Source organism: Eupeodes corollae, chromosome 3 (genome assembly GCF_945859685.1).
Source record: "Eupeodes corollae chromosome 3, idEupCoro1.1, whole genome shotgun sequence".
Taxonomy (NCBI): Eukaryota; Metazoa; Arthropoda; class Insecta; order Diptera; family Syrphidae; genus Eupeodes; species Eupeodes corollae.
The window spans coordinates 117,936,444-117,962,345 of record NC_079149.1 but is presented as its reverse complement, the minus strand read 5'-3'; the positions used below and the strand labels follow the sequence as shown (position 1 = coordinate 117,962,345).

General features: G+C 32.9%; 7 protein-coding genes across 8 annotated transcripts; 4 read left to right on the top strand and 3 right to left on the bottom strand.

Moving 5' to 3' along the window:
- Nucleotides 1-465: 465 nt before the first annotated feature.
- LOC129951385 (adenylate kinase 7-like) lies at nt 466-3,341 on the top strand. The gene is made up of 6 exons (XM_056063506.1): nt 466-1,254; nt 1,316-1,502; nt 1,564-1,827; nt 1,884-2,098; nt 2,288-2,897; nt 2,957-3,341. Exons 1-6 carry the CDS (start codon nt 512-514, stop codon nt 3,275-3,277), a joined length of 2,340 nt encoding a protein of 779 aa, XP_055919481.1. The 5' UTR covers nt 466-511; the 3' UTR covers nt 3,278-3,341.
- Nucleotides 3,342-4,316: 975 nt separating this feature from the next.
- On the top strand, nt 4,317-8,980 carry LOC129951378 (serine/threonine-protein kinase TBK1). Its single transcript, XM_056063500.1, has 9 exons — nt 4,317-4,694; nt 4,839-5,862; nt 5,934-6,085; nt 6,287-6,414; nt 6,482-6,557; nt 6,617-6,729; nt 7,886-8,063; nt 8,219-8,503; nt 8,569-8,980. The coding sequence occupies exons 1-9, from the start codon at nt 4,611-4,613 to the stop codon at nt 8,695-8,697; spliced, it is 2,169 nt and encodes a 722-aa protein (XP_055919475.1). The 5' UTR covers nt 4,317-4,610; the 3' UTR covers nt 8,698-8,980.
- Nucleotides 8,981-9,900: 920 nt separating this feature from the next.
- On the bottom strand, nt 9,901-10,946 carry LOC129950002 (mitochondrial inner membrane protease ATP23 homolog). The gene is made up of 2 exons (XM_056061760.1): nt 10,225-10,946; nt 9,901-10,162 (listed from the first exon to the last, which is right to left on the bottom strand). The coding sequence occupies exons 1-2, from the start codon at nt 10,804-10,806 to the stop codon at nt 9,965-9,967; spliced, it is 780 nt and encodes a 259-aa protein (XP_055917735.1). The 5' UTR covers nt 10,807-10,946; the 3' UTR covers nt 9,901-9,964.
- Nucleotides 10,947-11,852: 906 nt separating this feature from the next.
- On the top strand, nt 11,853-13,340 carry LOC129950229 (40S ribosomal protein S11). 2 transcript variants are annotated; one of them, XM_056062094.1, is made up of 4 exons: nt 11,853-11,879; nt 12,465-12,590; nt 12,760-12,965; nt 13,168-13,340. In XM_056062094.1, exons 1-4 carry the CDS (start codon nt 11,868-11,870, stop codon nt 13,289-13,291), a joined length of 468 nt encoding a protein of 155 aa, XP_055918069.1. In that variant the 5' UTR covers nt 11,853-11,867; the 3' UTR covers nt 13,292-13,340. The 2 variants fall into 2 exon arrangements, with proteins under 2 accessions (XP_055918069.1, XP_055918070.1); XM_056062095.1 differs by lacking the exon at nt 12,465-12,590 and adding an exon at nt 12,177-12,299.
- A 3,544-nt stretch (nt 13,341-16,884) lies between these two features.
- On the bottom strand, nt 16,885-18,071 carry LOC129950228 (thioredoxin-related transmembrane protein 2 homolog). Its single transcript, XM_056062093.1, has one exon. The coding sequence runs from the start codon at nt 17,947-17,949 to the stop codon at nt 17,137-17,139; it is 813 nt and encodes a 270-aa protein (XP_055918068.1). The 5' UTR covers nt 17,950-18,071; the 3' UTR covers nt 16,885-17,136.
- Nucleotides 18,072-19,628: 1,557 nt separating this feature from the next.
- On the top strand, nt 19,629-21,728 carry LOC129951303 (minor histocompatibility antigen H13). The gene is made up of 3 exons (XM_056063394.1): nt 19,629-20,008; nt 20,300-21,150; nt 21,221-21,728. Exons 1-3 carry the CDS (start codon nt 19,802-19,804, stop codon nt 21,306-21,308), a joined length of 1,146 nt encoding a protein of 381 aa, XP_055919369.1. The 5' UTR covers nt 19,629-19,801; the 3' UTR covers nt 21,309-21,728.
- A 977-nt stretch (nt 21,729-22,705) lies between these two features.
- On the bottom strand, nt 22,706-24,099 carry LOC129949776 (tRNA selenocysteine 1-associated protein 1). The gene is made up of 2 exons (XM_056061422.1): nt 23,914-24,099; nt 22,706-23,841 (listed from the first exon to the last, which is right to left on the bottom strand). The coding sequence occupies exons 1-2, from the start codon at nt 23,950-23,952 to the stop codon at nt 22,852-22,854; spliced, it is 1,029 nt and encodes a 342-aa protein (XP_055917397.1). The 5' UTR covers nt 23,953-24,099; the 3' UTR covers nt 22,706-22,851.
- Between the last annotated feature and the right edge of the window lie 1,803 nt (nt 24,100-25,902).

The following is a 25,902-nucleotide window of genomic DNA, read 5'->3' as shown; positions in this document are numbered from 1 at the left end:
CGTAGCGCAGCACACTGTTTTTGAAAACAAAATTCGACTACATAAATGAACATTTTTGGATTTTCAGAGCAACAAAAGCTTCAATTCTATACTTTTAACAGTATAGTTTACGGAACTAAAAAGGGCTTCATCTTTGAAGATGATATTTCGATAAAAACCATTTTTATGCATTTCAAGGACCCAATATGAACTTTTAAGACCTTAAAGCTTAGTCTTTTACGAAAAAACCGTGAAAGATGGATAAGGATTAGACAAATCTAGGTTTTTGCCAATACTATGGGCAAAACTGTCAGTTGTTCTAAGTGATGCACACGCTTTCGATTCTTCACATCACTAATCTAGCTTATGTGTTATTATATTCTGTACCAAAATTATAAATAACTAGACTCATATACCTTTCCATGAGTAAAATACAAACTTATGTAGATAGCTTACACTTTTTAATACTTTTTTTTGTATAAAATTTCACATAAACATTTTAGAAACACAGTTTTAATCAATAAAAATAAAAATGTCTCTCGACCAAACAGTTAAAACCCCTGAAGATAACAAAAGCAAACTTATATTTTTGCATCATATCGATTATTTCGAAACCAATGAAATAAAAAAACATCTGATAGATATAAATATCGAAGCACAATGTTTGAAATATGAAATATCAGGATGTTTATATCAACAAGAAAATTTTGCCAAAGTCATGCATGAAAACCATCCAGTGGAAATATTGAATTGTTCATATCACAACTATATTCAGAAAATTTTAAGTTGTGATATAATAGTTTTCAATGCAAATTCAAGTAATTTTGAAAAAGTTTGTTCTGATATGCGTCGTGTTATGCAAGGTATTGAACAATTGTATAAAGAAGAAGATAAAATGTCAGGTCAAATGTCACGCAAGTATTTAGTACTTCTTTCCTCTCCAATGACATGGGCTTTAACAACACCTGTTTATGTGACTAATAATGAAGAAGAAGAAGAAGATTCGAATGATATTCTCTTGGAAGAAGACTATAGACGTCGTAGGGCACATAAGAATTATTGCAAGCACAAACTTTTAGAACGTGATGTTATCTGGCTGCAGAAAAAATGCAAACCTTTTCTGAAAACATTAATTGTCTGTCCTGGGGTTACTTATGGAGCAGAAAACAGTACTTTACAGTATATTTTCAAATTTGCATTCTACAACAAAGAAGTTCCAATAGTCAATACTGGGTACCAATTTATACCATTGATATACATTAAGGACTTTGTTCGGTAAGTGGAAGATTTTTGATGGAAGTATTGAGAAATTATCAATCACGATATGTTTTTACAGCATAATGGGAAATATTTTTGACAATTTCCCCGAATCGAAAATACGTTACATATTTGCTGTTCAACCAACTTTGATGACTTTAAAAAACTTCACATACAACATTTGCCGAGCATTCAATGATGATTGCAGTAAAATAAGGTTTCTACACGTTGTAGAGCTCCTAATGTTCGAAAAGGAACTATTTCCGGTAAATTTTTACAAAAATCAATCCCGCAATACTCTTCATCAAGTTAAATAAATCTTTACAGCAAACTGTTGTGGACTTATTGTCTTTGAATTTAAAATTTGGCGTAACATATTTGAAAGACTTTCAATATCATGAAATAACTGAAGAATTTTGGTGTAAAGTAGCAGAAGAGTTTCGTGTTGACAGGAATTTGCACCCATTAAAAATTGTTATAGATGGTCCACCGTTAGTGGGAAAAACTGAGCATGCGAAAATTCTTTCGGAATACTATCAAATTCCCTGTATTGATACATGTGACATTATAAATATTTACATTAAATTTTTGGTGAGTTTTACATCCTCACTTTGAAAATTTGATGATATAAACTATATTTAAAATAGGAACAAAAAATTAGTGACAACACTATTGTTCTAGAAAGTCTTGAGAATACATCAAATTCTGACAATATTTCCTCCAAAAAGGACAATGAAGATCTAGACTTAATAGAAGCTCTTAAATTAAAAAACAAAGACTTCTCAAAAGAACTGTTTGATCTTAAAGTCTACATTGCATCACATATAGAATTTGAAGATCAAGATTTTGAAACTTTGTCACGGTTGTTAATCTGCAAATTGTATTCCGTCTATTTCAATTACTCTGAATTTTGTATGATTTTATGTAGCAGTTTCTAGACATGACCTTATACTAAGAAGTGCAAAAAATCATAGAAGCTCAAAGTAAAGGAACAGACCAATGAAAGTTTTGTAATTCATATTTTTTTAATTTTTGGTTCAATTTCTTCCAGCTGTTTAATTGGACTTATCTCAACAAAACAATACAACATTAACCAGGGTTATGTTATCGACAACTTTCCTTTTACCTATGATCAGGCAAATACAATTTTCTTCAACACTGTTTGGAGAAGAGTTGAAAACATTCAATCTACTGATAACACTTACCAAGACAAAGCAATAGCCCTTGGCCCATCATCATTACGACCAACTCATGTTATTCTATTTGATGCTCCAGATGAAATTCTTTGCAAACACGCTATGGATTTAACAGAAACCGATGCTATAATTCGTCGATGTCTTAGACATCAAATGCTTCCTCGATTGGATGCGTATCGTAATAGAAATGAAGGATCTCAATGCTTAGAAAATATTTTCTATGACAATGATTTGATCCCTATAAGTATAAATTTGGATCCGGATACTCAAGTTGTTGATACTATTCAAATTATTAAAAATGAAATTGGTCTTCCTTTCACGTATCCATTGTCAAGTGCTGAAATTGAGGTTTTAAACAGAAAAAAATTAGAAACACGAATAAAGGAAAAAGAAGAACATTCTCGTAAAAAGGAAGAATTGCTGAAAAGTCTCACCACAGAACGGGAACAAAAACTTTTAGAATGGGTTGGTATTTTCTTTGATAGCTTAAGTTCTTTCAAGACTTTTTTGTTGTTGTTTTTAAGACCAAAAACTACGAAGATATCCGATTGCATGAAGATGAATTACATAGCATCAAAACACTACCTCTACGGCAATATTTAGACAAATACGTTTTGCCCACATTAACTGAGGGCATTTTAAAAGTAGCTGAGCTGCAACCAGATGACCCTGTGGATTTTTTAGCTGAATATTTATTCAAATGCAACCCTGAGGGTCAGCAAGTTCCCCCATTTTGTACTGAAGAACAGAGAAAGCGATTTGAAAGCACTTTTTATGAAGATATATGTAGTAGTTCGAGCAGTCTTTCACATACGTCTTCTAAATTCGGATCGTCAGATAAATAAATATTTTCTTGAAATATAACAGTTATTTAACGTTAACAATTTTCATGGATTAAATATATTATAACTAAAAACAGCTGTTTTATTTTATGTGATTACAGAAATACAAACCTATAATCGGGTCAGATTTGGATAATAACACATTTTGAGCATGTTCTATGCTTTTTCTATAACTATTTTAAAAATACCAAATGTTGAGAACATCACACGATATTATCTCAAATGACATTTAAATTTTCGAATTTTTCCAATTGAAAATTTTGACATACGACGTATTTGATATCTAGTATTTTTTCAGAAAAATCCAACAACAGTTTTTCTTACCATAAAAACTACAAGAAACACTGCTTAAAATGTTGAATTTAAATATATTTCATCTTATGCAAAACGAAGTTTTTTTCAATTTCAAGAAAATTCCAACTTACAGCTTAAACAAAAATAAAAACACAAAAATACTACTAGATTAGTTTAACGCTCTAAAGATCTAAATTGACAGAAACGTCAATTTTTGATTGCATACTATTCTAAATCTTTTATGAACTGTCAAGAAAAATACACCAACAAATCTTTTACAAATTGTACAATTAGTGTTTTTATTATTATTAGTTATTTTTGTAGATCAAAGCAATTTTAATCGGAAATGAAAAGATTAGATTATAAAAATTAAATGTAAGAATTTTAATGAAAAAAATATAACTATTTTTGTGATGGTTTATAAAGGAAATTTCAAATAAAATTTCGAGTAAATTATTAACATATTATAGTTATACTATGATAACAGATTTTAGGTGTGTTTGGCGAAAGATTTTGCTATTGAAGTTTTGCAATAAAATATAATAAAATTCGAGCTACTAATACCAATTTATAAAAAAAAGTGAGGGTAGTCATTTTTTTCGTCCGTACTCTGCCTTAGTATCTTTTCTATCGGTAAGGCAGTGCATAATATTTTACAGCCAAACTGTACAATTGCAAAACTGCATGTGACAGCTGATTATTTCTCGACTTCACTTGATGTCAAATGTCAAATAAAATGTTGAAATTTAGATAAAACAACGCTGCAGTTTAGAAAATTTGCATGGGGGTTCCCTTTATTTTTATCAATAGAAAAAATCTAAAAATGTAAACTTCAATATGCAACTTGAGAAACTTCTATAACTTATCGTTATTATAGTTTATTATACTGTTAAAATAATTTGAATATTAACATTAAGCATTAAATGAAATACTGAATTAATTTATTGTAATAAAAGTGAAAGCAGTTTTTATACATTGACAAAGAAAAACTAATAAATTGTGAACTGTTTAGCATTTTAATATTTTGAAATCTTTGAGAAGTATGTCATTTCTAAGGGGATCACTCAATTATGTTTGGTGTACAACAAGTGTGCTTGGAAAGGGAGCAACTGGATCTGTTTTCCAGGCAAGTAAAAAAAAGCACAGTGCTTAAAATGCTCCTCAGGGTCTTTGTGTTTTTGTCCGATTTCCTATTAGTCATAATCATAAACAATATGAGTTTGTTTTTTTTGTGTGGTTTTCTCTTATCAATGGTCTTTTTTATGTGTAGGGTGTTAACAAGAACACTGGAGAATCGGTAGCCGTTAAAACATTCAATCCCTACAGCCACATGCGACCACAGGAAGTTCAAATGCGTGAATTTGAAGTTCTGAAAAAGGTCAATCATGAAAATATTGTGAAATTGTTGGCAATTGAAGATGACCAAGAGGGACGAGGCAAAGTCATCGTCATGGAACTCTGCACGGGTGGAAGCTTATTTAATATCTTAGATGATCCTGAGAATGCTTATGGTCTGCCAGAGAAGGAGTTCCTTCTTGTTTTGGAGCATCTGTGTGCTGGAATGAAGCACTTGCGTGATAATAATTTGGTTCATCGTGACTTGAAGCCAGGAAATATCATGAAATTCATGTCTGAAGATGGCCAGACCATATACAAGCTGACGGATTTTGGTGCTGCCAGAGAATTGGAGGAGAATCAACCCTTTGCCTCGTTGTATGGCACAGAAGAGTACCTGCATCCCGATTTGTATGAGCGAGCAGTTCTTCGTAGGTCTGTGAACCGATCGTTCACCGCAAATGTTGACCTTTGGTCGATTGGAGTTACACTCTATCACGTAGCAACTGGAAATTTACCATTCCGTCCTTTCGGTGGTAGAAAAAACCGTGAAACCATGCACCAAATTACCACCAGAAAGGCATCAGGGGTTATTTCGGGAACTCAATTATCTGAAAACGGTCAAATTGAGTGGTCTACAACTTTACCTCAACACTGCCACTTAACTGCCGGCTTAAAAACCCTTGTCACTCCTCTGCTTGCTGGTCTGCTCGAGGAAGATCGCACGAAAACTTGGTCATTCGATACATTCTTCCAACAGGTCACATTGGTTTTGAGGAAGAAAGTTTTCCATGTCTTCTTCATCAATCGCACAGACAGCATTGAAGTTTTCCTCGAACCCGAGGATCAAATTGAAGAATTCAAAGATCACATATTCATTCAGACTGAAGTACCATGTGAAAAGCAAATTCTTTTATATTGCAATGAGCATTTGGAATCAAGACTTGGAAATTTATGTGGTACGTTTCAAATTGTATAATTTTCTTGATAACTTGGTTTTTAAAATCTTCCGTGTGTGTGTGTTTTTTAGCCAGTGCATTTCCACCGACTGAACGAGAAAATCCAATTTTCTTATATAGCAATGAAGATAATAATGTTCAACTACCAACACAATTGGAACTTCCAAAATTTCCAGTATTTCCAAGTAATGTTTCGGTAGAAAACGATGCCAGTTTGGCAAAGGTGAGCAATTTATAGAGCTTATCCCATTAACGTATTTTATAAGCCATGATATTTTGTTCACTATTTCTTGTATGCTCAAGTTTGGTATATTGAGAACAGAATATGCAATGCTATTTTCAAAGATGGGAAAAAGCCCCAAAAGTCTATTAAAGACCTACACTATAGATCCTACATTATATTTGTTATTATTTTATCTTTCAGGCTGCATGTAGTGTTGGTCATGAATGCAAACGCCGAATAGAGACTCTCACATCAATAGACATACTTATTAAAAAGGCTGTGCAACAGTTTATTGAAACACTTACAACAACGTTGAAACTTTTACAAAAGTAAGGCAGCTAAGAGCCATCGACAACATTAATATCACTTATTTAACTTTTTTTCTTACTTTTCCAGAAAAACCAAAAGTTCTGAAGAATTATTAACAACTGTGATCGAGTACGCGGAAGTTGTCTCTTATGCAAATAAAGCTGTAAATTAATTTATTAGTTTTATTTCTTACCAAAAAAAATAATAAATTTAAATTTGTAGGCAAAACCTGAAGATGATCCAAAAATTTTGGAAGAAATCAAAGGCAACTTTGATCGAGCAGCCGATGTTATTGCACAGCTACATAAACACTTTGTCGAAGATGATACCCTAAGGTAAGGCTTTAAATATGGGAACGCAGTTCTTAAAGAATTAAATCCCACTTTTGTTAATATTCGAGCACAAAACACTTTTGACTTGTTCCTTACTACAGACTTTGATAAGAACACTAAGTGTTTTATCTCCTTAAGGCACACCTCACCATCAGGTAATTTGTCATATCAAAATTCACCAGTCAAAAATACAACTCAATATGAAAAAAACCTACTGCCAATAATTATTTTAGGATCTTTAACTAGTCACTATGGTTCCTCTATAGAGGTGTTGAGTCCAGTGCTGAAATGATTACAAAATTAATTCTTTTTATAAGAAATTTTATCACGAAAAGTTTAATTCGAGTTGCAAATACATAGTTTATTGGGATTAAAAAATAAGTTTCCGTTGTTATAAGCCAAACACAACTCAGGAACCGGAAAAAGTTCAAGCAAGCTAGAAAGGCTTGCAATCCCCATACTCGTTGAATCAAATGTATGCATTGGCAAAAATTACAGCATTTGTTCAGCTAAGAAGGGCGAATCCTTTTCCCCTTCCTTTAATCGATCGATTTTACAAACGTTCTTTTTTCCAAAGTTATAAAAACGCTGATTAATTATTAAGTTATAAAATATCTTACAAAAGCTTCTTAATGATCTGCAGTACCGCTTTTATAGCAATAGGTCTCTGACTCTCTTCCCTATACACATAAACCATCTCTTCTCTATAATTTATAATTCGATTAGTTGTTTTGGTGAAGATATAAAACATATACGTCCTAAGTATTACTCCCATCTCTGGACTAGTCCCCCAGTAATTAATGTAAGCATTTTGAAAAATATTTAAAAAGAAGCTTTTTTAAAACCTCACTTGTTTTACGGTTATTAAAACGAACTCTGCTCTAGAGAAATAGTCTCTGAATTTAGGAATAATAATTAGCTTAAGCTTGACTCCGACTACGGTCTAAATGAGAACCACACGAATGTGGAATACTTTACCAATCTCAGCCTTTTTCTGTCGTTGCAATGTTGAATTGTGTTTTAACTTATTACCGACCGGAAAATAACAGAAGTAGGTTCATAAATGAAATAAGCCCCAGCACAACTGAAGGGAGTTCGTTCTATTTGAGTAAAAAAAGACAAACAAGGCTGCAATATTAATTTTTTTTTCTTTTCTTAGTGAGGAATGGCGTTCAGCTATGCATGGAAAAATATGTGCATGTAAAGCGCGTTCTAGTGCAAAAGCCAAATATCTAATTGATCGTTTGAGGGATTCATGGCAACATTTACTTCGAGATAGAGCAACTAGAACTCTCACTTATAACGATGAACAGTTTCATGCTCTCGAAAAAATAAAAGTATGTATATCTTTTCTTTTTTTATTTAAATAATAAAGTCGGTTTGAGGTAAAACTAACTAACGGACTTAAAAGACTCATCAAGAGAATATCTTCCTATATGCAACTTTTTGGAATACATAAATGAATTACTTTTCACAAATACTTCATTCAAAGGTTGACAGAAATGGCAAACGAATTAAGTCGCTCCTATTGGATGATGTCAAACCATCTGTAGCTCATATGGCCGAATGTCTTGCCGATTGGTATAAACTAGCCCAGACCGTCTATCTAAAGTCACAAATTCTCGAAAAAGACGTTCGAGATTGTGACCGGCAACTACAATCGGTACGCGGTAATCTCAATGATATTCGATGTAATTTGAAAATCCAACAAAAAGAAGACAAGGATAATGATGAAATAAACAAGCTCTCCAAAAACGAACAGAAAAATTTCATGAAAGTAAGTTTAATATGGAATACACTTGCATATCCTGATATCAATAAAAAAAAGTTTTGGTTTTTTAGTTTATTCAAGAGCAACAGAAAGAGGTGGTAGTTATATTGCGACAAAATCGAAAACTTATAACCATGCTTCAGGATATCGGTTTGAGCCCGAATGAAATAAGTTCCTCAATTCAAGTCAAGCAACAATGAATCTGATGGGAGTTTTTTCTTTACTCCTTATGATAGAGAAGAAACAACAAAAAAACAATCGAGGGGAGAATGGTGGTGAATGTGTGTTGTTTTGTTTTTCTTTTTTGTTCAAAGTGAAAAAAAAGACTTGTGTGGCAAGTATTAATTATAGTTTTATTATTTTTATGTTATTTTATTGATTGTGTCGAGCTTTATTTGGTATGTAGCATATGTAGCACAAGGCTCCACAGATTTTATGATCTTCTATTTTTTTATGTAATAAATAAAATTATTATGTATTTGACATTTTAAATGCGTATTAAATTCTAGATATGTAGTTTTTTATCTTATAATACATATCGATTGTATGTAAAGGAAATAAAAATGAGAAAAAATTCCGTTTGTAAATAAAATAATCTTCCTTCTTTATGTTCACAATGAGATTGTGTAGTTTAAACCGAGTTAAAAAGAAAAGGATATCCCAAGCGCCGAACATCGAATGGTTAGGATCATGAAGATAAAGATTTAATGTAACTCAATCGATTGATCTATACAAAAGGTAAAGCATTATATGAGAAGTGTTTTTTTTAGTCTCAAATCTGATCTAAGAATAGTTTTGATATTAATATGAAATATTTTCGTATGCAGAAAATAACTTATGTATATATCTAATTCAAATGAGGCTCAGATTTGAATATAGTTTTCTCAGAAATTACGATTGCAGAATATTTTACCAGTTTATAGAAATTTGATTCTGATTCGTTGGTGATTCTATTTTCAAAGTAAAATTGCTGCAGATTTCGAAATCAAAGTTTTGTTTTCATAATGAAAAAAGACACTGACAAAACTATTCGGTGAAAAAGGACACATTCCCATTTTGCATTGGCACAGTTGACAGCTTGTTGTATGACCACACTAGTTTTTTTTCAGTTTTTAATGTTAATGGTAAAATGTGTTTTATTTGTGATCTACATTTCACGTAAAAACTCACTTCATGATAATTAACTCTGCTTAATTCTGTTTTATTTTATGGAGACAAAATACTTAACTTCCTGTAAGGAAAATAAATGCCGCTACTAAACTAACTAACTGAGATAGTCAAGCTCGACAATGGTAAACTTTTCAACGGCAATTCAAAGATGCAATCTCTGTAAAACACTACCAAAAAGTTCTTTCAAAAAGCCTGAAATCTATTTTTCTAATCTAAACAAAATTAAACACATATTTAAATAAAACTTAAATTTATTCTGCTCAAATATCATCACAAATCGATGCACCCTTCAAATTACTAAACATCATATCCATACATTGGACCTTCCATGTATGCTTTGTGCTGATCTGTCGAGTTCCTTCGTATTCTTCGGCCAATTGGTTCTAAATCAGCATAGCATTTAGGGAAGACACGGTCAACAGCTGCGGTAGCCTCTTCGGTAGTTGTATTTCGCACAGCCAATACCGAATATAACGCTTTGGTTCTAACACATTTCTACCAAGTAAAATATATTCTCAATAAAAAAAAACTGTGTCAAAGAGAGAAAAACAACCAACCTTGTGTGCTTCCTTTATGTTAAACGGCGAAGCATCACCTTGGAACATTGCACTCAAGAACGAACAATGAGCCAAATTGGCCGCTCGCACCTCTGTGCAGGCTAGATGATCGATATTTTTGAAATCCAAATCGTTATTGCAGTAATCGAACATATGAATCATTTCGTGTGTAAGTACTCCCTGAACCATACCCTCTTTTCTGGCCATATTCTGACACACAACAATTTGATTCATAACCGGATCGTAGCCGCCTGTAACTGAAGGATCACACACTTCACATGAAATATGCCGGCGAATGTCAATTGGGCAACCGGACGATTTCAAAGCGCCCATCATCAATTTGACCAAAGGACTATTTTTGATACACCAATAGACATTACGTTCACATTTGATTTTGTCCATATTCTCGGTGCCTTCCATGCCCATAAGAATTTTGGACCACTTAGGTTTGTAGGTTTCACCTCGCCGCTCGGGATACAAGTCGTAACCCCATTGTTTTGGCCCCTTGCCGGGAGCTGATTCTGGGTCCACGCTGTTCTGGTCATCAGTTTCAATTGGTTTTGCTTCCGCATGAACAACCATAGTGAATTATTTTATCTATTGACTTTTTGAGTATTTAATATGAAATTGCAATGATTAGCTAACCGAGTAAGTGCAGTAATTTTAAAAATTATTTTGTAATAAAAAAATACTTGACTGATGATATGAAATGTCAAAAACATCTGTTTAGCTACAGTAATGGTTAAAACTGCAAACGTACATCATTACCGACATTGATAAGGTTATAAATGCTAAGTGGGAAATTTTAAATTGCTTAACCGGAAGTTAGGTATATGAAACACTTCACATTCTTATTTTATGTTTAAAGAAAATATTTATATAAACATATAAAAAACGCAGCAACTTGACAATTAGGAATTCCACTAGAACTAAGGGCAGAAAAAAAGCCACGATTTTTTCGAAAAACATTAATTTTTGAAACTTATGCATCAATAAAAAGGTATGTTTACATTGAAAACCGCATCCTTTTTCACGGTTTGACTGCGAAATTATAGCAATCGAAACATAATTTGTGGTAGGCGGTTTAAAAAATTTGTAACTTAAGTTTTTCATTAATATATCTGAAGCAAGTTTGCAGTTGTAGTTGGAACAGTAAAATACCTCTCTTTTGATGTGTATTTCGTTGGTGTCGTAAATAGTTTTGAAAATAAATATAATAAAATTAAATAATTCTTTAAAAAAAATGTGTATAACGTACACAATGTCATATAGTGCAAAATTTAACAATAAACTAGAAATGTTTAGCTTTTGTTAAGTTTGCAACATTGTAGCAGACGAAGATTTTATAATAAAGATGCACGTGTTTTGCCGTCACTATAATCTTGACTTCTGCATTATAGGTTGGTAGTCAAAAAAACCAATTTCAATTTAAATTTCCACATTTTGTTAAATAAAAATTATATACGTTCTCTTAAGCAAATACTTGCTGAGCAGTGAGCATGCACAAAATAAATGTCTGAACACAGCCAAAAAACTGCTACTAACTTCAGCTCAAATTATAATAAATATCCCACTGTAAAAAATTTCCCTCCATCGCTGTTTCAACTTCCTTCGCATGTTTCGCTCTTTTCCTTTCCATCAATATGGCCGATCAGGTAAGCCGCGATTTTGTGAACTTTATTTTACAAATAAATTGAAATAATTTTAGTTTTTGAGTTAAAATGTGGTTAAATGCAATAGTAAAATAAATTTCCTTCAGATTAGTTCAAAATTTGTGTAAAAATTACTTTGATTTATTGTCGAAATCTATTAAATTTAAACATGTATTTCCTTGCACGCGTGTTGAATCAGAATCGAAGTGAATATGAAAAGAAAATCAAATAAATAATTTAAGGTTATATTCAAAGAATGCTACCACATTAATTTTTCAATATATTTTTTTAAATGTTCAGCAAACTGAACGTTCGTTTAGGAAGCAATTCACAATTCCTGTTGTACGCAGGAAGTCTGTGATGAGCAGACGTAAACTACGTTTTCATAGGAATATTGGCCTTGGATTTAAGACTCCAGCCGAGGTAAAAACTACACGGACACCATTATAATGGTTTTTCTTTGTTTCTTTGCATGGTTTTGTCCTCCATTCCCTTACCCCACGTTCTCTTGTGTGTGTGCCACCATAAAAAACACGAAACAACACATCCTACACACGAAAAACTCAAACCCAAAAAAACACTAAACAGAACGAGAAAGCCTTCCAAAAACAATTTGGTATCAACCTAAACCGTAAGAACAAGCCTGGCTTGGCCAAGAAGAAGTCTCTTCGCCGCTGCCGAGAAGTTGGCTTGGGTTTCAAGACACCACGTGAGGTAAGTAAGCATTAAACTTATCGCTCAACAAAAAAGAAAAACTACTTTCTCGTTTTTTCGCCCCAAATTCATTGCATGATGAAGAACTTGAGAATTGATTCATGAAGTTTGTCTTCTCGTACATTTTAAAAATGATATATTTTGTGTTGTTGTGCAATTATTTACTTAGGCTATCGATGGAACCTACATTGACAAGAAATGCCCATTCACCGGCAACGTAAGGATCCGTGGACGTATCCTGACCGGAGTTGTCCGTAAGTGCAAAATGCAAAGGACCATCGTTATTCGTAGGGATTACCTCCACTTTGTACGAAAATACAGTCGTTTTGAGAAGCGTCATAGGAACATGAGTGTTCACTGTTCACCAGCTTTCAGGTAAAACTTCTTATTTGTATAACTCTTTTAGTTAGCAAACTCTCATTATGATGAAAAAATCATGACGGTCTTCAGAAACACAATTGCTGATAACTATCAATTTACTAAACCTAAATATCTGAATTTTTAAGTTATTTTATAATACATTAGTTTTTTGTGTGTATCGATAAATAAATAACGGTTTGAATTTTCTCGTTTTCAGGGATGTTGAAGCCGGAGATATTGTTACCATTGGTGAATGCCGACCATTGTCAAAGACTGTCCGCTTCAACGTGCTTAAATGCTCAAAGGGACAAGGCGCCAAGAAGAGCTTTAAGAAATTTTAAAAAACCTAACAACTTTTTGAATTAATAAAAAGAAAAACTTTTTTTTAAATTGTTCGTATTTTGTTGTTCTTATTGTTTTCTAGAATTGCAGCCAGAGAAAGGAAGTTTTTTATATCTCAAAAGGTAAGAACTAACATTGTTTATATATAATTTGCGAAAGTAAACATTGATCTTCTCTTTGTCTTTCAGCCTATTCTTGCTCAGAATGTTTCTACAATTGTCTTATTTTTAGGTGAGTTTAAGAATACATTATTATTGTACATATTTGATTGATTTATGTTTCTGAAAACTCGCATTTTCCCGAGAATCAAGCGAAGTCTCAGAAGTATAAATTGTATTTATTATGATGAAAAAATCATGACGGTCTTCATAAACAAAATTGCTGATAGCTTCATATTCTAAACAAAACTTATCTGATAATAATTTACTCTATTTCTTTATTTATTCCTTTGCAATGAAGATTTCTCTAAAACATATTTTATTTATTTTCAGGTTATCCATAGGGGGCGGTAAATGTGTCTTTCGACTTCTTGCTAAACTTGCAAATGAATAATGAAATGGGCAAATGAAAAGGATTTATGTAAAAGTTTTAAATATAATACACAAATGACAAAATACGCGCTAAAGATAATAAAATTAAAATCTTCAAGAAATCTTGTTGCTCTTTTTCTTACAAATTTTTTTGCTTTTAATGGCCATCAAAAAAAGAACAAGTAGTTTATTGATGTATTCACTTGGTTATTATTTATCTTTTGCACTTCAAATAAAAGGATTTAAGTGGATCAATTTGATTTTACAGGATGGCAAACTGAAAATACGACTAATTTTAAAGAGGGAAGACGCTAATAAAGAGTTTTCTTCTAAATAGATTTTTGGGAAGTCGTTAACGTTTGCGACGTGATAAGGGATAAGTACTAATTAAATTTAATCCACTCGACACGTTAGATGACGATATATTTTAGTATCGTGGTAAAATTACATGGATGAATTCCGAAATAGTTACAATTTTGGCCTCAAAGTACGGGCTTTACGGGAAAATAAATATCGAGAGGCTTTTCCGACTTCAGTACGTCACTTGACCGTGATTCAGTGTTCATTTTCTCGTTAAATGCATGAGTGTAATGTAGGAAATATATGCATTCCACACAATGGAACCCAAAAATTGAATCGGCGGAAAATTTTACGAATCCCGAAAAATTCGTAATGCAAAATTGTATGAGATTTTCCACTACGAACGGATTTCATGATACAGTTTTTCGGGATTCGTAGAAATATCCGATTACGATGGAATTCATGATAGGGCTGAATATTAGTTTAGGGCTCTCATCATCTAAAAAAAGTGATATTTTGTTTGTAAGAGTACAAAATAAAATACATGAAATATCTCGTTCAAGGCGATCACTCCAAGAGATTGAAAAACCTTAAACAACCTCCTATAATTATTCGATAGTAGTCGGAAAGTTTAACGAATTTCGAAAAAAATATCACATATTTGGGTTGTAACCATCCAGTTTATGAAATAAAAATTACTTGAGCTGAAACAATATCGTTTAATCGGGACTCAAAGTTCTATAATACCAAACTATTAAAAATAACTCATACAAATATAAAAGAGTCATACCATCTCATATGATGGGTTCAAAAAATCGATTTTTTCATAAATTGCTAGTTTAATATGTCTAGAATACGGTAGTAAAGGGATTTTTGAAAATTCGAAGTCGTTTTAAAGATACAGCAGGCCGATAGAAAAATATCGCGTAAAGTATCTTACATACATATATCGGCATACAGATAGTTTAAACTGCTAGCTTCTTATCAGGTATTATCTTTAATGAAGGTTTTGAAAGTAATGTCTGTTATGGGATGCCCTATACGTAATGAAAAGCGAATCTCACGTTCTGAGCGGCGCGTAAGTGATGCCGTTAAACAATCCAGAATTGATTCAAGAGCTTTGAAAGAGTTTGATGAAGAAGAGGAAGGAATACTCTATGGATCATGCATCCCCGATTGGTTGCTATGAAAATAGCTAACAGGACTTGGAACTTAAAACGAGTTTTTTCTCAAAACTGTTTTTCATACTTTCCTCCATCGTATCTCAAAAACGACTTGGCCAAATGACTTGAAATGTGATGGGTTAAATTCAGTTGAACTATCGACAAGCAAAAATTCCAAAAATTTCGATTGTTTTTATAGCATATGTAAAATAGCAAACTTTTTTCAAATGTCTCCCAAAAGTCCAATTTTTGGTATATTCAATTGATGATAGTTCATTCCATGCATTTAGGCTCACAGATTAAAACGCCGTTTACGGAATCGTGGAGAAAGTGCGAGCCAATTTTTTCTTGGTGGAGTTGCTTGTAACTCGTGTACTTTACAATATTTTTAATTCAAATTTTATATTTATGCTTTCGATCTATGCTAATAAATGATAATAAACTTAATAAAGATGTATCTATTTACTGGTCGTAAAAAAATTCCTTAAAATACAGGCCGTCACATGGGATGACCCCCTTAACTATTCTTGGGCGAGAGACTTGACGTTAAGATTGGTATTCTAAGTCCTGGCGGAGACAGTATGCAGAATCTCTATATTAATTGTTAGCTTTCAAAACAGCTTTAGCAAGTTAGCCGTATAGGGTATTTTTTTAACGATATTGAAGAGAAGATCTTTGTTAATTTGTTTGTCTTTGTTATCTTATGAATTAAGTGATTGACTTTTGGCTCTTAGACTAAAACCTTTAAGCTGAATACATGATGTAGATAACTTGTCTCTAAGTTGTAGTTTAGATTAGATAGTATTCCGCCCAATGATACAGAAGCATCTCTGAAACGCGTCGTAGATTTAGAATATAATATTAAAATTTAAAACTTTAAGGTGAAGTTAAATTACATTTTTTTAATTTAATTCACAAAAATTTAACTTAATGTATTTATTTCACTTTCTATCTAATTTAAAATAAATCAATGAGGGAAAAATTTGGATTTAACTGTGATCCATTCAAGAACTGTACAAAAACTCGCCAGAAAAAGCAACTAAATACGTATGAATTTATTAAACTTAAATACAAATACATTTTTATTAATTTAACCTATGTAAGGAAATTTGTAAACCGGAAATTTGATTAACCAACAACAGCTTCCATGTTAAAAAAAAAACACCCACCTAATTAATTTTTTAATTAAAACCATAAACGCTCTTCAGCTTCTTATTGTATAATTTTGTCTTTGATTTCTTAATTGAAAAAAAAAAAAACTGTCTGCAATGTTTGAAAAGTCTGGAGGGGTCTGAGAAATTCAATACGAGTTGTAAATCAAACTAAATTCCTCATCTCGGCTGATTTCTTATTGTCAACACTATATTATATACCTACGTTTTACAGCCTTCAATGAGAGTGTATAGCTGACAAGTCGTACAAGCTATTTATAAATACAGCCCCTGATTAGAGCTTCTATTTAAATGTCAAAGCAATTTTTCCATCCACAACATACTCCAACAAAATTAAGAAAACACATTTTTTTGTAAGGTTTTATTAATTAACATTAATTAATTCTATTTTAAAAAATAAATAAACAATACAATTTTGGTTGTTCGCTCTCGACCAAGCAATAAAATTATATTACTAAATGCACACTGTTAAAATAACACAAACTCTGTGCTGTAACTTGTGAGAATAGCATTGAAAATATACACACATTGGCAAATCATAGAAATTATGATTTGTACCTAAAATACAAGGCGTCAAGAAAAAACTAAATTAAACTAGATGATGAAAGGAACTTAAAGCTACGCACAAACTACTGTTTTGACTCTATTCGACGAGGATAAGGATACTAGTTTTTTTAAATTAATTCGTTTTCTTTTCTACAACCTTCGACTGTTTAATGGGATTCTCAACACAGTTCTTGTACAAATCATTCATGCCCAGAGCAGCACGAATGTTATCTTTGGAAAAGAAGAATTTCTGGAGTTTTCCTTTTGAATCGACAGTCGGACGACGATCGACTTCCTTTCCGTTTTTAAATAGAATCACCGATGGCAGTTGTCGTGAAAAGCTACTGTCAGAGATGTGGAACTTGGCGGCAGCATCTGGAAACCGGCCGACATCGATCTTACCAAAGCGTAAATTGTCCAAATGATATTCGGCTGATAGTTCAGAAAAAACTGGGGCAAAATTAACACACGATGGATTCCAAACTGTGTAGAAGCAAACAATCCATACGATGCGTTTGTCCTTATTGAGTTCCTCTTCGAAAGTCTGTGCACTGCGGAAGTAGGTTACGTGTTCGGGTCCTTTGTAAGTCGGCTCCGGACACACCAAGCCAACAATAACAAATATGAGAAGAAAAACGATGCCGTAGCGAAAATCACCGTACGCCCACAAGATCAAATTAGCCACTTTAGTGTAGATAAACGACGAAGTCAAGTAATTGATCATTGTCACACTTCCTGTCTTTCGTGAGCGAATCATTACGACAATTACCAGAAAGAATAGAATTTCAACCTCACGACCATCGAGCTCACAAGTTTCCTCCTTGTGCTTGAAGAGATAATTACAAACGAATGGCATTCGTTTTCCGATCAAATAGGAGAAACTTAATAGGATATTGACCCAATAATAGGGTTTCACAAGAATTCTTAGGTCTTTCTTGAATCCCATTGTGGATTTGGTTGTTAATTTTAATTCACTGGCTTTAATTTAAAGTTTTAGCATAACAAATTTTTCTTTTCTTTTAATCTTGAGCAAAATTTTTTTTCTAGGAAGACAGTAGAAGAAGAAGAAGACAGGGCGGACAAATGACAGTTGACAGAAATTTTCGTTTTGGCAGCACTGATTGCTGTTGGGTATGTTTGTAAGGTAGAACCTTGGAACCGATATAGTTTAAACTATAGTTCAAACCTATAGTCATATTTTAAACAATATGAATAAACTGATTTTTTTAGGAACAAAGATAAATCGACAACTTTAAGATTTTAAATAATGTTGGTTTCAGTCTTTCTCGCTCAAGACTTTATCGAGAAATTGAAAAAATTACGATTTTATTTATGTCAAAAAGAATTGATATTTGTTTCTTTTGGTGTATTATCTTATGAATTTATTTCGCTCTTATTGAATATTCATAAATATGAAAGAAAGTACTTAGGCAATTATAACTTTATCATTGACACCAGAAGTTGGACATTTTTACAGTTTAGTTTTAGCGATATGTTCAAAAATATTTATTCTACCATTGAAAAAATATCCCTGATTGAAATTTTTGACAGATATCTGTGATTTAATTTGTATAAAATTGAAATGCAAATCTTCAGAACAATTTGATTAATTTTTGACATAGGTAAATCAACTATTTCAAAAATGAATACCCAGCGAAAAATAATTAGATAATTAAATTTTTTCACAAAAAATAGGGATTTTTATAATTAACAATCGATTAATTTAAAATTTACATTTTTAATCAAAATACACAGTTTCCTTTCATAAGAACATTTCTGAAAGTTCGTTTACAAAATTTATTGATAAAAAATCCAAATTCAGATCTACCGAAACATTTTATTGGACAGAAATCTGTCATTGGAATTGTATACAATTGAAACACAAATTAATGGAAATATTTATTTCCATTAGGAAAATAGAAAAATGTATATTTAACAAAAATAATCTTTTTTGGTCAAAAAATTTGAGTGATTAACAACCGCTATATATTACTCAATCCAAAAAATAAAATTTGGTGGTAAACAGTCCGTTGATAACTGGTGCCTAGTGACTTACAACTCTCAACCATTCTTGTCTGCGAGTACTGTTTTCAGGAATGGAGGGGACCTACAGTTTTAAGCTGAAGCAGAACGGATTATTTCAGGAAGCACTTTTCATGACAAAAATTACTCTTGGAGAATTTGTCAATTCCTCGCAAGAGGCAGTACCCGTGAAAAAAATACTTTAGATGGCATAGGCAGGGATCGAACACAACATCTCTGGCATGACAGTTCAACGCACTGACTATCATGCCACGGGTTCTACTATTATATATATTACTCAATCTAACAATTCTAAAATCCAAATAAGCCAAAATCACTACTAACGGAACTACACTTTTTAACAGAATACAAAAATGAAACAATATGGAATTCAACTGTCTGGTCGGCAAACCACAAATCTAGGAAAATTCTGTTTTTATTTTAAATTCCTTACAACCGAAATGTTATCGATTTTAGATTGTAAACAAAATTCATCTGAATACGTTCATTTCCATCAAATTTTGACACGTCTGAAATAACAGGTACACCAACCTGACAACTCTAAACAAAAATTTTTATATAGGCACTTTTTGACTTAACAAAATACGACTTTTCGTTTTCGCTCCTTCTTATCGTACCCGTAGCGATTTTGAGTGCGTGTCAATTTCTGTTGATGTCCACTCAGAAACTGCACTAAATACTAATTAATATTTTTTTACATTAAAAATAAGTTCAAAAGTTTGTCGAAACAAATCAGCATAAAAAATCTTGTCATTATGTCAGAACAAGTGGAGGAAATAATCGAGAGTGTAACTGAGGCGGTTGTCGAAACGGTAGAAAATGTTACCGAAACTATCACAAATGCCAAAACTCCATCGACTCCTGAAGGTATGGCCGTTGCATACGGAAGCCTCGTTATCATGGCCATATTACCAATTGTCTTCGGTTCCATAAGATCTGTAAAACACCAGAAAATGAAGAAGGTATGTTATCAAATCTTGTAATTCCCCCTTTGGTGACGTTTTCCATTATTCTATATTCCAACATCATCTCTGAAATTTTATTCTCTACATTCTATGGAGTCTCTTTACACCTACCTAAATATCTTTCGAAAATAAATCATGTCATTTGATGTATATAATTTTTATTCGCGGTATTATTAAAACACCACGTATACAATATTTGTTTAGCCATAAAAACGATTCGTCTCGGTTGAAATTTGTAAATCGATGTGTACAATAGTTAAGAGCGATTTCAATTTTGTGTGCTTTCAGGAATCAGGAGAAAAAGCTGATACTATGACAAATCGCGATGCCATGTTCTTCCCCATCATTGCCTCGTGCACACTGTTCGGGCTTTATTTGTTCTTCAAGATTTTCTCAAAGGGCCGTATCAACCTGCTCATAACCGGGTACTTCTTCTTCCTTGGAGTCGTTGCTCTGGCCCATCTTCTGAGTCCCATTGTTGGCTCGCTGATACCAACGTCAATTCCAAAAATTCCATTCCACATCCTCTTCACCAAAGGTGAGGGCAAAAAGAAGGAAGACATCGTCAATTATAAGTTTTCCACCCACGATATTGTCTGCCTGCTGATATCCTCCGTTATTGGAGTTTGGTACCTTCTGCAGAAACATTGGATTGCCAATAATCTCTTTGGTCTTGCCTTCGCCGTCAACGGTGTGGAACTGCTGCATTTGAACAACATCGTCACCGGATGCATTCTCCTGAGTGGACTGTTCTTGTACGATATATTCTGGGTATTCGGAACCAACGTCATGGTTACTGTGGCCAAGAGCTTCGAAGCTCCCATCAAACTAGTATTCCCCCAAGATCTCATCACAAACGGCCTGAGTGCCTCAAACTTCGCTATGCTCGGTCTTGGAGACATCGTCATTCCTGGAATTTTCATTGCTTTGTTGTTGCGTTTCGATCACAGTCTAAAGAGGAAGAGTCGCATTTATTTCTATTCGACTTTGGCTGCGTATTTCATGGGACTTATGGCAACTATTTTCGTCATGCACGTATTCAAACACGCACAACCAGCTTTGTTATACCTCGTTCCAGCTTGCATGGGTACTCCATTATTGGTGGCTCTAATTCGAGGAGAAATCAAGCCTTTGTTTGCGTAAGTATTTTTTAAACATTCAAAACATTTAAAACATCATTTACAATTTATGTTTATGTTTGTTTTATAGATATGAAGATCATCCAGAAGAAAAGAAGGAGAACGAAAAGAAAGAACTTAAAGATAGCAAGAAAAAAGAATCAAAGAAATCCAAATAATTTTTTTTTTTGCCAAGATAAACAAATCATTGCTATTTAATTGTATATAATATACATACGCTAACGTCTTTTTTAAAATATAGTATACGTATTTGTTTATATTAAAATTTATTGGTTTAGCAACAAATGCACACACAAAACTTATAAATAATTTAAAATTAAGAAAAAAAAAGAAGCTTTTGCTGATGTTTCATTTACAACAAAAACAATTCAAAATACAAGAAGAACTTATTACTTGCATTTTTTTCCCCGAAAGTCTAAAATTCAATAAATGTACGGGTTGAGTGCATAATAAAACAGAAACAATTTATTATAAATTAGTCAGAAAATAGAATGGCGAAAATCAACTTTATTTATTTATTCTCTAATGCATTTTATTTTTTTAAATGGAGAATCAAAATAAACCAACCTTTTCTTAATGATATGTTTTTTTTTTATTGTGTCGTTTGCTGTATGTCTATAAAGTAAACAGGGGCTGCTGGTTCCTGTTTACTACATTCGCTTAAGCGGAGTGGCTTGTTTAGTAGTGCGTCTCCGAGTTCTAGAAAAGGCTCGTATCTAAGAAAACCGTGACTACTGTAAATTCTTTTTACTCTTTTTATTTTTATATTTCCCAGGCACTGATTTAAATATATTTAAAGTTTGAATGCAGTGAGGATTAATTGATGATCAATCTCTAAAATGCCATCTATACGGCAGAATTACTTACAGGAAAATGCAAATGCTAGTTTCAATATAACTTTGTTTTTAAAAATATCAATAAAATAATAAACGACATCAAATACTAGTCCGGTGTTGTTAGCTAATTTTTAGCTTATATTCAATTGCATATCATTTTGTTTATTCTGGCACAAGCCTTAATATGTGAATTACCTAACCCATTTTTAAATATTTCTCTTGCCTAAAAAGAAACTGATGGAATTGGAAAAGGTCTGGTTGCAGCTGAGAGAACATACAGCCAAAACATTTTCAGTTTTTATAGTCTTTTTGGAAGCTAAACGTGGCCAGCACAAGTTAATAACATCAACGCTACTTTATTATTGTTTTAGTTTAATATATTAAAAAGGTGGTTACTATCAACTTACACAGATAGGTAAACCTGGATGGTTAGGTTCCTAGTTATCTGTCTCCAGCTTCGTACACCTAACTGATTGATTTTTAATTCCCCTTCTGCCAAAAAATTTCCTTTTAAAAACTCTTGAAGAAGTTAATGCCTTTGCACTATCTTAGAATAGCAGCAACGAGATAGTTAAGGTTTTTAGTTCTAGAAGCGAGTGCTTTGCCGTCAGAGCCAGCGTGCGGTTGGTATTAGTTATCCTGTGCCAAGAAAAAAACATGTTTTTTGTATTCCAGACTTTTTTCACACGTTTATTAAAATTAAATGAAAAGCCAGTAGATAAGTTAATGAGACACGATCATTTGCATTTTATATGAAAGCTCCAAATAAAATTTGTATTTGTAAAAAAAATAAAACCAAAAAAAGATTTATTATGTAAACTAACATACATATTACTTAATTAAAATAAAAATTATAATTCTATTTTCAGAAAACTTCCAATTGTTCAATCGGCAGCCACTTGGAGCTCTCCAAAGCATCGTACAAATTCCTGTCGTTATCCATGGATTCACGATTCATCTTATCAATATCAAGATTGAATTTATGGTCTACCAGAGCCAAATCATCATCGTGTTCCTGTTGTTGCTGCTGTTGTTGTTGGGCATGCTGTTGCTGTTCATAGTTCATGTTTCGTTGTGCACTCCACGCCTCGGCATGCTGAGCGAGAGTTTGTGGATCGGCATGTGAAGGCTGTTGCTGTTGCATTGCCTGTTGATAGTATGCAGTGGCATCTGTAGTGGCAGTCTGTTGGTCGTAGTAGCCTTGCCAAGCACTGTACCCTTGCCAGTAGGTCGAAGGGTCGTAATATTGTGAGTAGTTTGTTGTAGGAGCAGCAGCGGCTGCAGTTGTTGTCGATGTTGTTGTACTGTAACCACTAGGCGTGTACTCAGTGGTTGGTGTGTCTGATTTGGGTTTTGGTACAGCATTGCAAATTTTAAGTGGTTTACAACCGAGCCCAATGTAACCATTCATTTCATAGAGAGCGGATTTCTGTTCATCTTCAATGCCAAAGCGAACAAATCCATAGCCCTTTGAGAAACCAGAACTATCTAGAATAACTTTTGCCGTTTTGATAGAGGTGTACTTGGATGAAAATACTTTGTACAATGAATAATCATCTACATCCGAACTGAGATCACCAACCCAAACGCTGAACTCACGATCATTTCCCGGCATTTTATAGGAATTGCTAGCGCTGTTTAGACGGAACCTAACAATAGGATTTGTTCCTGGTATTGGCTTGCCATTTAGTTTGTGCATTGCATCCATGGCCAAATCATCGGTGGCAAAGTTCACAAAACAGTAACCAGCCGGTTCCCCGGTGTATTTGTTTCTCATGAGTCGAACTGTCGTAGGGTCTTCGCCCATCTTCCGAAAGGCTGCAATGACGAAATTTTCCGTCATATAGGTTTCAAGCTGGAGGAAAGAAAAGACATTTTAAATTTATGAATTATTAAGAACAGGCGGAATTGTTTCATATAGACTTACACTTCCCATCCATAATTGACAATGTACTGCTGATGCCATTTTTTATTAATTTAAAACTCTTTCTTAAAAATGTGTAATAATTAAATTTGTTCTTGAATTTTCGACTATTTTCTTTAACTTATAGAAGTAGAAATGTTTTGTTTTTTGAAGTCGTGTTTTTTGACACAAAAATGTTATGACCGGGATAAAATTGATGTTTTGGATGTCGGTAATGAAGTGTAATTATAATTTAACTATCATAAGAGTCAACACACACTACGTAATAACTTAAGACTTAACAACATTCAAAACTTTTTCCATAAATACAAAAGTGAGAAATTAATGTTAAGGGCAAATTATAGCTATTATAAGTTTTCATTATTGAAACCAATCATTGGAATTTTTTGAACGGTCGGTTATTAATTCATATAATTGAAAAAAAAAATAATGTTCCTGATTGAAAATCAGTCGTAGATTTGTTTCTAACAGAAATCTATTATTTTGTATAAATTGAAATAAAAATCAGTAAAACGGAATATATAATATAATATAATATGGAAATACGCAAAAACAAACAATATAATTCAAATTTTTTTTTGTTTGATTTGAAGTCTATCAGTTTATAATTTCTCATTTCTAATAATAGACAAAAATAGTTACATAAATAAATTAAATGTTTACTGATTGATTTCAGACCCAAAAAGCCTGGAATCCATATTGCACAATATCATTGTCTTATAATAGGAGATCAGAAACCAGTCAACTTAATTGTTAGAAACAAACAATTTATAAACTTTTGGTTGTCCGCTCTCACTGACTGCAATTTTATTTGTCAAAAAATAGGTACGAATACTGTTTACTTGATGTGCAAAACTGTCACGACCATTTTATTTTTCAATAATGTTACCATTTTTTCGTCAAATTATGAAAATTTTATTGTATTAAATGCTTAATGTGTCCATTGAAAATTTCTGGCATTTAAATATGATATATTTGTTGGCAAAAATTAACTTTAAACATACGGACAGAAAATATAATTTTCCATAAGCAGCGATTCTGAAAAACTTACTATTGACAGGAACTTAGCTGCGCATTGTGTAATGAGCGCAACGAGTTTGCTTAGGCCATGTACGCACATCCAACTTTTTCGAAACCAAGTAGTTCAATCGTTAGTTGCCCAAACATCGCGAGTATAAGCAATTTAAAGTAATCAACGAAATAAACCAATACACAGGAAAAATTTATTCGCATTGACTAAATTTTTCTCTCTCTTGCACTTACAGAAAATTATTCAACGATTTAGTTGAATGTCCGCGCAGTTACCTATAATTCCTTCTGGCACAAACTAAGGAATTGGTTTGAAGTGAACGTCTAGCTTGTGCCAAAACACAAACTAAAAAGTTGTTCGAATGGGCTACAGAATGTATTCTGCATGTGCGCGGACACTCATATAAGTCTATAGTGCTCAGTTTAGAAACCAAACAGTTTCGAAACTATAAGTTGCATGTGCGCGCCTAGCCTTAATAGCGATATATGAAACAGAAACTAGACGTAGGCGTGTACAGTAAGTCAAAATAAGTTTTAGAAATAAAGTACGGTTAAAACTGAAAATGAAAACATTTTTTTTTTAAATGTGCTATTCAAAATATGTAGTACCCGTGGCATGATGGTTAGTGCGTTGGACTGTCATGCAAGAGGTCTTGGGTTCAATCCCTGCCTGTGCCACCTTAATTTAAAAAAAATAATTTTCGCGGGTACTGCCTCTTGCGAGGAATTGACAAATCCTTCAAGAGTAATTCTTGTCATGAAAAAGTGCTTTCTCAAACTAGCCGTTCGGATTCGGCCCAAAATTGTAGGTCCCTTCCATTCCTGACAACAGTACTCGCACACACACACAATGGTTGAGAGTTGTAAGTCACTAGGCCCTGGTTCACAACGGACTGTTGCGCCACCCCATTTTATTTGATTTTGATTCAAAATATGAAGTATTTTATAATTCTTACAAAAAGA

Bases quoted from the DNA above. Each gene is read 5' to 3' on its own strand.
- LOC129951385 (XM_056063506.1), top strand. From the start codon at position 512: ATGTCTCTCGACCAAACAGTTAAAACCCCTGAAGATAACAAAAGCAAA. The intron at 1,255-1,315 runs GTAAGTGGAAGA...ATGTTTTTACAG, and splicing joins TACATTAAGGACTTTGTTCG to CATAATGGGAAATATTTTTG. The intron at 2,898-2,956 runs GTTGGTATTTTC...GTTGTTTTTAAG, and splicing joins AACAAAAACTTTTAGAATGG to ACCAAAAACTACGAAGATAT.
- LOC129951303 (XM_056063394.1), top strand. From the start codon at position 19,802: ATGTCAGAACAAGTGGAGGAAATAATCGAGAGTGTAACTGAGGCGGTT. The intron at 20,009-20,299 runs GTATGTTATCAA...GTGTGCTTTCAG, and splicing joins AACACCAGAAAATGAAGAAG to GAATCAGGAGAAAAAGCTGA. The intron at 21,151-21,220 runs GTAAGTATTTTT...TTTGTTTTATAG, and splicing joins GAAATCAAGCCTTTGTTTGC to ATATGAAGATCATCCAGAAG.
- LOC129950228 (XM_056062093.1), bottom strand. From the start codon at position 17,949: ATGGGATTCAAGAAAGACCTAAGAATTCTTGTGAAACCCTATTATTGG.
- LOC129950229 (XM_056062094.1), top strand. The intron at 12,591-12,759 runs GTAAGTAAGCAT...TTATTTACTTAG, and splicing joins GTTTCAAGACACCACGTGAG to GCTATCGATGGAACCTACAT. The intron at 12,966-13,167 runs GTAAAACTTCTT...TCTCGTTTTCAG, and splicing joins CACTGTTCACCAGCTTTCAG to GGATGTTGAAGCCGGAGATA.
- LOC129950002 (XM_056061760.1), bottom strand. From the start codon at position 10,806: ATGGTTGTTCATGCGGAAGCAAAACCAATTGAAACTGATGACCAGAAC. The intron at 10,163-10,224 runs GTTGGTTGTTTT...TTTACTTGGTAG, and splicing joins ACATAAAGGAAGCACACAAG to AAATGTGTTAGAACCAAAGC.
- LOC129951378 (XM_056063500.1), top strand. From the start codon at position 4,611: ATGTCATTTCTAAGGGGATCACTCAATTATGTTTGGTGTACAACAAGT. The intron at 6,415-6,481 runs GTAAGGCAGCTA...TTACTTTTCCAG, and splicing joins ACGTTGAAACTTTTACAAAA to AAAAACCAAAAGTTCTGAAG. The intron at 6,730-7,885 runs GTAAGGCTTTAA...TTCTTTTCTTAG, and splicing joins GTCGAAGATGATACCCTAAG to TGAGGAATGGCGTTCAGCTA.
- LOC129949776 (XM_056061422.1), bottom strand. From the start codon at position 23,952: ATGGCATCAGCAGTACATTGTCAATTATGGATGGGAAGT. The intron at 23,842-23,913 runs GTAAGTCTATAT...TCTTTCCTCCAG, and splicing joins GTCAATTATGGATGGGAAGT to CTTGAAACCTATATGACGGA.